Source organism: Micropterus salmoides, unplaced genomic scaffold (genome assembly GCF_014851395.1).
Source record: "Micropterus salmoides isolate LMB-PRFRI ecotype aquatic unplaced genomic scaffold, ASM1485139v1 Ms_hic_scaffold_3861, whole genome shotgun sequence".
Lineage (NCBI taxonomy): Eukaryota > Metazoa > Chordata > Actinopteri > Centrarchiformes > Centrarchidae > Micropterus > Micropterus salmoides.
In genome coordinates this window covers 48,107-57,632 of record NW_024043219.1, presented here as the reverse complement: position 1 = coordinate 57,632, position 9,526 = coordinate 48,107, and the positions used below count along the sequence as shown (strand labels likewise).

At 40.5% G+C, this 9,526-nt stretch overlaps 1 protein-coding gene across 2 annotated transcripts; it reads left to right on the top strand.

Moving 5' to 3' along the window:
• The first annotated feature begins 4,543 nt into the window (after positions 1-4,543).
• Positions 4,544-6,800, top strand: LOC119885017 (zinc finger protein with KRAB and SCAN domains 3-like). 2 transcript variants are annotated; one of them, XM_038695282.1, is made up of 2 exons: positions 4,544-4,698; positions 5,921-6,800. In XM_038695282.1, exons 1-2 carry the CDS (start codon positions 4,606-4,608, stop codon positions 6,233-6,235), a joined length of 408 nt encoding a protein of 135 aa, XP_038551210.1. In that variant the 5' UTR covers positions 4,544-4,605; the 3' UTR covers positions 6,236-6,800. The 2 variants fall into 2 exon arrangements, 1 of the variants encoding a protein (XP_038551210.1); XR_005441145.1 differs by having other exon boundaries at positions 4,556-5,634.
• Positions 6,801-9,526: the final 2,726 nt, after the last annotated feature.

Sequence of the window (9,526 nt, the reverse complement as noted above, 5' to 3'; positions counted from 1 at the left end):
GGTTTAGCTTCTCTGCATTGGCTTCCTGTAAAGTCCAGAATAGAATTTAAAATCCTTCTACTTACCTACAAAGCTCTTAATGATCAGGCACCATTTTATCTTAAACTACCAGCAATTTCCCCAATTTCCAGGACAAAGACCTAAAATAACACACCCTAAAAGAATCAGGAATAACTCCTCAACCATTCGGCTTGGTGCATAATAAGTGAAGATATTTATGTCACCAAAAATCAAATACAAGCTAGCGCACACTGATATGACTTTACTGCATTTATTGTGAGTGAAGTAGTATACTTTGTGCTTCCACGTCGTTTAAAGACAGACACAATGCTTGGTTCAGGTGCTCATATGTTGGGACCTCCATACTGGTCCGTAGAGTGGCGTGGCAATCAGGGGCAGGGGAGCCTCCCGCAGCGTTTCCAACCACGGGCAATAAAACACGAAATTCCCTGTGCACAGCAACAATATTTATTTTTAATATTTATGTTACCATTACAGACTAAATAAAGGAAAATATGAGATTTCCATCCTCGCCTTGTATAAAATCTATTTACCATTTATCACCATCAAAACCTCCTCCTGCAGGTTTAATGCAACTGAATATCTCCTGCTACACCTGGACTACACTGGAACTGTAAATTTGATGAAGAAACTCAAATACACAATTTATAAATTATACCCAGGAGGTGTTCATGTATTATAGATCTACTGTTTACATGTTTCTGTCCACACAAACGTTACAAATAACATCAAGTTCTTAAAACATTGAAATATTGATCAATACAATGACTAGTGATCAATATTGCTTGGACCAAAGAACCCCTTTGCTACCGCAGCCCTTTCATTCGATGTAACTACCACGAGTCAGCGATACTGTAACACTCTGGATGTCAAAGCCAGGAGGGAAACGTCAGAGGTCAGAGTGCATTATATATGGTGCCTTTCTCATTTCCCAAAGTGCCTCCTTGCTCCTCGAGGTGCATTTTAGGAACTGAGATGTTCTTCAAGATGCACTGAGATCAATTTCCAGGTCACAGGCTGGAGCATCGAGGAGGCCCTCGGTCTGTTCAGACATGTTTTTACTTATTTATCAGGGTTGATGAACCTGAATTAATCCAGTGTTCATATTTAGATGCAAATTAGCACATATTTCATTAGATACTGCCTCATTTGCTTATTTAGACATAATATTTCTACCCTATTCACTTCACGCAGTGTCTCGCCTTAAACAAATGAGCTGATTATTTGTTTGTAAACCATCTGTTTTTTCATGTAGTTTGGTTTTTATTACCTTAAATTTACTTTTATTCTTAAATATTTGTAGCGCTGCTGACTTAGTGCTGCTGCCTGTTTTATTTAGTATTTCTTTGTAAATAAAATGTTAAAAACACGCCTGTCGCTGTTGAGAAAAGTCCAAGATGATGTCATCTAAACACTTGTTTTGTCCAATCAAACTTCAAACTTCGATGGATCAGGCTTAGTTGCCATCACACGCCCTCAGTATGGCACTTGAGTCACATGATAACAGGTGGTTGTCTTCAGGTGGTAACATCTGTCTCTGTTCACAGACGCTCTCTGGGTTGAACCGCTGTGGTTTGATCCAGTGAATAGTCAGGAGCGAGAGGCGCTGAATAAACGGGGACTACAAAAACACTACAGACGACATTTGTTCTTGTGAAAGTCGGACTGAATCAAATATTATTGTGATTGTGATGAGATTTGTGTGTCCTGGCCTGCTGCAGCATCATCGGCTCTCTGGGCCAGTGTGAGATGGTCAAGAAGGAGTGAGGTTGGATTAATGGACTTTGGAACCTCAGGCCCCAACTCGTCCCTTTCCGTAACTGTCGTCAGCAGGAAAACACGTTCCGCCTCGCTTTTAGGAGGTTGAGGAGGTAAATTTGTGTCTCCTCCCCTGTCAGAACGCACAACCTCATAATCCATGTGGCCCACTCGCCGTGTGACTGCCAGGGGTTCTACCACCTGGTGAGTAATTTAGAGGTGGAATAATACAAGCACCTTATCTCCAGATGCAAACTGGCTTAACCTAGTTCCTCTGTTGTAGAGACGCTGCGGACGCCCTGAGCAAATTCTCCCATGACGACCGGCCTAATGTGTGGAGCTTTGCTCTGATGTTTTCTTTCTGGAAATTACAACCTGAAAGTCGTGAACTCTGACCCTGCACATTTTCTCAAAAGGAGACATTAACAGAAGCAGAGAGTTTTGGCGGTTGTGCTTCTACCATGAGTAAGTCGGCTGCAGAGTAAATGCTTTCTTTTTTGTCTCTTCACGATCAGGACTCAGCACAGGCTGTTTCATACTGAAGAATAAAGCGGAGACCCTGAAGCGGTCGATCAGCTCGTCCACATCTGTGAAGTTAATGGAACATTATATGATTTGAATGTGTTATTATAGATTAAACATGTTTTATCAGTTCATAAATAAAGTGCATCTGTTCTGTCTGCATATGTAGAACCAAGGGAGTCTCATGCGGCCTTTGTGATGAAGGTGAACAACCTGAACAACTTGTGTCCGAGAAGGAGAAGGAAGAAGTCAACATTATCAAGGGTCCAGTTCATTATACCAAAAATAAAGAAAACATATTTCCGCTCTCGGTTACTGTATCAAAAAACAAGAGAACCGGTTTATACCAGTAAATATATGAAAATACAAGCCAGGAGTTATAGAGCAGCTGTAACATTATCAGAATCATCAGAATCAGAACACTTTATTGATCCCAGAGGGGAAATTCTTTGTTTCAGATACTCGCATGGCTCAAAGAAATAGATATAATATTAATCATGAAAGCACAATATCAGGATAACATTAGAAGAAACACCAAACAAACTGGGAACCAAGGGAAAATTGTTAGCAACCGTAGTTGAATACATTTTTAATATTGTGCATTTATTCACGTACACAGCAAGAGTCCCGTTTAAAGAGCGCATTGTTGGTGCAGCACAGTTACTTAGATAGTTTAACCTCAGTCATTTCTGTGTGTGCAGAGTTGTTACTGTCAGCACTGATTTTTAATTTGGTTTCCACTCTAAAGGCTGTTGTTTGAGTGAAATGTTTCCCTTCTCTACCAGCAGGTGGCAGCACGAGTGTATTTAAAGGTTTGACTGGTTTGTGTGTTCAACTGTTTTTAAACCTGGTTATTGATCCAGATCTATTTAATGCTGTTAATTTCATTTGTTGTTTGATGTTTGTGGTTTATTTGCAACCTGGTTATTTAAAGTATACTTTGTTTTTATATATCTTTTCACAACCATAAAAATAAGTATATGATTCCCAGCAATCTTTTTCTTTAAACATGTTTCCATGTTATTGTTGTTTGAAGAAGTGTGTCTATATTAAGAGTTTTTTTCACCACTTCACAACCCTTTGCTACACACAGTGTCACACAGGACACATGCCAGTAAAAGACATTTCAACCAGTCACTGATGGAAACAACTAAAAACTGTACAGTAGGCCAATAGTTACAAGGATCAGTTTTTGTTCTCATGACTTTCCCTTCACGTCATTCAGTGAGGCTGCCGCATCTTTTCCAGGTTTCTCCAGGTAGGCTCCAGGTGATTGTCTCCAATACTTTACAGGTTTGTTGTGCTGTGAGATGAAACATAAATCAAATCGGTATCTTTAAGGTTTGTTCAAATAGGCGATGGGCCGAGGCCAAGTATCTGCTTTAGTTGTTAGTTGAGCAGACATATCCTGCCTTTCTCCTCCTCTTGAGGGTCTTAGGGTCAGACCCACCTCCTCCACCTCCACATCCACACATAGTCAATATTGAAACAATAGTGTATTCTACCCTACAACACGTCTAAAGACTGAAATGTGACACTAATAAGACAAATTACTGCAAATGCATAAAACTACATCAACACAAGCACTCCAAGTTTATGTGCCGTGTCACACGATGACCTTCACATTCCTCACAGCTGCAGTCTTCTTTGCAGGGGCCCCTTGCAATCACCTTATTCTACTTTTATCAACGGAAAGCCTGTACAATCTGTCAAACACAACCCTGACCCCTCTTTTGAACTGCCTCCCACTACTCACTAAAATCAAGACCTACATTTTTATTTGTACATAAAAACATTACGTTTTTAAACAGGTAAGGCATTTAGCCCGGAGGCTCAGCTGCTCTGCCTAATCTGTAGCAAGGTGAGGGGTGTGTGTTTCAGTCTGCCTGCTGGTTGTCTCTGTGCCGTGTGATGAAATGCCATGTGATTGTGCTGCAAACTAACTTTCCTACGGGGACAAATATATTGATTGATACACTGTTTAATTATGTTACTGTACATTAACCAACAAATGTTCTACTCTGCATCCTTACCAGAAACCCAGATTTGCACTCTCCATTCTCTAACCCTGTCCTCTTCTCTTCTCTCTATAATATCTGTGTAACTCCTCTACATGTTGTAAGATATAGCAGGACTGCACTCATCTGTAAAAACACTATTTCTGCACTCCTGGTTAGATGCAAACTGCATTTCAGTAGCTCTGTACCTCTAAAGATCCGCCCCCCTTCAAACAGCTGGTACTCCCATCACTACAGAGTCTGCACGAGCAGCGCATGCTCCTGGGTCCAGTCTGATAGAGACGAGATGGCGGCAGCAGCGTCTAAGAGGATGAGCGTCCGACAGAGAGTTCCTGCTAAGAGCGACCGGGACCGGACCAGCCAGGAAGTCAGCACCGGGGTGAGTACCTGGCTCTGGGACCAGTGTGACAGTTTAATTGGTTGCCACATGAACTGGGGATGTTACTGCAGAAGTTCATGCGGTCGCTCTGATTTGTGCCCTGGTGGTTTTTAATCTGTGTGTGTGCTGACATCCAGCCTGTACGGGCAACAGGATGAGGGATTTGTTGAGTCCAGATCGCCGTTGAGTCAGGACGCTGAAGTTAGCTTCCAGTTCTGCACTTAAGGGAAAGTTAACTTACTGCTGAGCTTTTGCTCCTCTTGTTGTGAAAGCTGTCAGACATTTTAAGTTTTAACTCTGTCTGAAAATCCAAAAAAGAAACTTCCCCATCGTAGGACTACTAGGAAAAGATGTGAGTCCGGCTGGACCTGCTGGGACTTTGTAAACAAATCTGAGGCGCTAAATCTGTACTGTCAGTGTGTTTTCTATAGAGAGCAAAACATAGTGAGGGCTACATGGAAAGGAGGGCAGAAGAAGGAAGGAAAGATACAGAAAGACAGAGAGAAGCAAACTGAGACAAACATTTGGAAGGTTTAGTAGTTAAAGGACTGCAGCCCCAAGTTGTAGCAGTATCTTGGAGCTGAATTTTTCTCTTTAGTGTTTATTCAGAATATTTAATAATTCACAGACTCAGCTTTAAGATTTCTTTATTTGACTGTTCTGCAGAATGAAGTGATGCAGTCCTGAAAATCAAGCTCTTCACAGTCCTCCCAAAGCACACTCTGTACTGCCCTCCCTTTCCAGGACGTCCTCTCCATATTTGGTCCAGTCCAGTCAGTATCTCTGAACCTACAATGAATCACTCTGAGAACTTGGCCGGAAAAGTAGTTTAGTGCACATTCCAACGAGATCGCTTCATCCTGTTCCTCACATGTTGGCCAGAGTCCAAGGAAACCCAACCTAACAGAAAAACATCTGGTTTCTAGTTTTTCAGAAGTCAGTACGTGTGTGTGTGTGTGTGTGTGTTTGCTTTAACGCTAAATCAAAGTACCTCTTATCTGCATGAAAATATGACAACAAAAGTACAAACACACATATTCTACAGCTGTAATCATATCTTAACTAAACCTTATCTCTAAATATGAATTCTGCCTTCTGAACCTTGTGGGTTCACTTTCTCTGTCTGTGTCACACAGAGAGACTGACCTGGATTTATCCTCCATACTTGCTGCACCATTACATCTCACTCACCGTCTTTCTCTCTGTATGTCTGTTATTATAGAAACAGAGAGGAAGAGATGGACTTAAACAACACCACTGTGACAAATCCTTCAGAACATCTGGACAGTCAAAGAATCATCGGAGAGTTCACACTGGAGAGAAACCGTACAGCTGTGACCAGTGTGGGAAGGTTTTCTCTACTTTAAGTAATCTAAAAAGTCACAAATATGTTCACATGGGGGAGGAACCATACTGGTGTGAGCAGTGTGGGAAAAATTTTACCCGATCATTGGAGCTAAAAATTCACATGCGCACTCACACTGGAGAGAAAGCGTACAGCTGTGACCCAGTGTGGGAAAACATTTACTCACAGTAAAACCCTGAAACGGCACCAATGCGGTCACGCTGCATCGCTGTAAACATTTTTCAGAGCCAAGCTAGCTCTTGCCTGCTGCCTCCTCCTCATGCTGTGTTATATTGTGAGCTTCTCTTTAAACTGAGAGATAGACAACAGTAACTTTATATTCTGAGCAGCATGTGCGTTAATGTGTTAACTGTTTCTACTGATGTTATTATGAATTCGTAAACAAGTGTCAATGAACTGAATTTTTGTACATTTTTAATACACTTCAGATCTCAAACCTGTAAAATAATATTTAAAACTCACCGTTCAGCTGCTGGCACTATTCCACTAGCACTGCGAGGAAGAAGTGCTTCCTTACCGTCCATTAATCTGCCAAGTGCTCATAATATCACTTGGTAAATAAAATGTAGGGACTTTAGGAGCCGTCAGCCCTTCCTCTCTGATCTCTCTGGGACGTCCCAGATGACCACTCTCTCTCTGGGGAAGTCGGATATGAAACTCAGCAGAAGGACATAAATCCTTGAGATGAGTTTTATTAACCCAAGTGTAAATAAATGTACAGTCACTGGTTCAGTAATAATCTCACTTGATTGCTTTTTGATGGTTGGCGCAATTCTGATGATTTTCGCATAAAGTTTTAGGTAATCAGAAGTTAGAAGTTTAACAGTTAATGGGATTCTTGTCATCACTGCGTTTCTGTTGTTTTGTGTAAGATGAGTTAGTATATGTGTGATCAAACTAAGTGTTGAATCTGCTACCATTTTATTAGTAGTGTTGAATTTATGCTTCTGATAGTTAAGTGGTTAGGAAGCTTATTATTAACTGTGTTTGAAATCTAAGTTAGGTTTATATAACATGTCTGTGATGGATGCTCGACGTCAACCCTGTTTTTATGATGTGACTGTGCGAGACATGTTAAATTATATAGTTCCATAACGTAGAAGAAACCACAAAGAAAGATGATTAGTTACGAGGCGTAAAACAGTTTGAGTGTGAAAACCTTTCCTCCTCCTCCAATACGCACCCTATCTGATGGTGGTCCGGCCTCTTTCACCTATGTTTCTTTACCACTACATTACTCTTCAATAATAAAAAATCTTATTTGTAGAGCACAAGTGTAAAGACAATAATACAAAAACAATACAAGATAAAAGCAAGAAAACATTGAAAAGACTAAAATATAAAATAAGTAAAATAGAATAAAATAAAAGGGATAAAATAAAGTCAAATAAGATCGGGAAAGGCTCTCCTATAAAAGTATGTTTTAAGAAGGGACTTAAAAGAGTTCACTGACTCAGCCGACCTGATTTCCTCGGGCAGGCTGTTCCAGAGCCTCGGGGCCCTGACAGCAAACGCTCTGTCCCCTTTAGTTTTCAGTCGAGACTCTGGAACAGACAACAGACCTCTGCCCGAGGATCTCAAGGTACGTGCTGGTGCGTATGGGACTAAAAGGTCAGAAATATAACAAGGCGAGAGGCCATGAAGAGCTTTAAAAGTGATCAATAGAATTTTAAAGTCAATTCTAAAACATACTGGGAGCCAGTGTAATGAAGCTAAAATAGGAGTAATGTGGTCATATTTCTTTGTTCTGGTTAAAAGCCTGGCAGCTGAGTTCTGGACAGTCTGGAGTCGATCAGTAGATTTTTGGGTTAAACAGGTGAAAAGGCTGTTGCAATAATCCAGGCGTGATGAGATGAAGGCGTGTAAAATGGTCTCGGTGTCCTTAAAAGTTAACATAGATTGAAAGTTGATAAAAACATGATTGAACAAGTTTTGTGGTGTGCTGCTCGAAATTTAAATTACTATCAAACCAAACACCAAGGTTCTTTGCCACAGGCTTAATGTGATTTACTAGGGAACCAGCAGATGGCAGTATTTGATTTGCCATCTGCTGGGACCCGATGACCAGGATTTCTGTTTTGTCTGAGTTCAGCTGGAGGAAATTATTTGACATCCATTTTTTTACTTCACAAAGGCAGTTGTTAAGTGAACTCAGCATTCCAGGGTCTGTGGATCTGACGGGCAAGTATATTTGTGTGTCATCAGCATAAATATGAAAGAAATGCCATGTTTGTGGATAATATGTCCAAGGGGAAGCAGATACAAGGAAAGAAGATACAAGGAAAGCAGATACAAGTCTGCATTATTATTCCATGGTCTGCCCACGTCATCTCCGGAGTTTTTTTTGTCAACACATCATATAACCCTTATTAAAACCTAATTTACTTTATTCACTTGTTAAAAACATTTAGTTATAAATAAAATTTTCCTTTATCACCAAGTCTTTGTCTGTGAATATTTCTTAAGGATAAATATATTGGGAATTCACAACTCAGGTAATAAAACTTATTAATCTGCTTTCTCTCATTGTTCCTGTGATTGAAGGTGTTGCCCCAAAAGATGTTAGGAGTGCAAATATTCCATGTAAAGTAGTAGTCCTGCTATCTACATTTTTGTTTTCTATTACTGAAGATGATTTGGAATCCTTCTTTGTTCAGACTGAAAGCAATGCCAAATGTAATCGATGCAAAGAAACAAAGCTTTTTGCACCAGCTGAGGTGAAGACAGGTCAGCTCAAGTGTTAATGTTGCAGCTTCAACAAAAATCTTTATTCTCAACGAATCAAGTTAATGTAATGTAATGTATAAAGGTTTCAGACATTTTTGGCGCTCATTACTTTTGGAGATGACACTTGTAGCTTGTTAGCTTTTCTTTGCCAGTGTGTGTTGAAAGAGTGAGTGCTCAAGTTCAGCATACCACATTATAGTTTAGGTTCACTTACCTGTGACCATTAAAATCCTTAAGCGTGCGACGTGAAGTGCATGGTGCAGGTCCCTGTGTAGTTTTTCTGAATCCACTTTTGCTAGTTTACAGGGTTTGCTAGAGAACATGGTTCAAAAGATTTGTACGTAGTCTCTAATCATGGGTGTGTTTTGGGGCGTCACATGCAATAAACCAATCAGTGTCATCTCCCATTCCCTTTAAAAGCAGGTGAGCTTGTACCATGGTGCATTGCTATTTAAAGGAGACCTGTTATAATGCATTTCCAGTCCTATATTGTAGTTCTGTGACTCCTGTATGGCAGCTTTGCATGATTCAAAGTTCAAAAAAAGAATTTTCTATCTTATACTGGCCCTTCATGCAGGCCCTCATTTCAGCATCTGTCTGAAACAAGCTGTAGGTGCTCCTGTCTCTTTGAAGCAAAGCCTGTCTTCTGTCTTCTGGTTGGCCATTGTCTTATGTGTTTACCATGTGAAGGGATGGGGCTGCATGTTCCTTTGTGGGTGTGGTCAGCATTCTCTG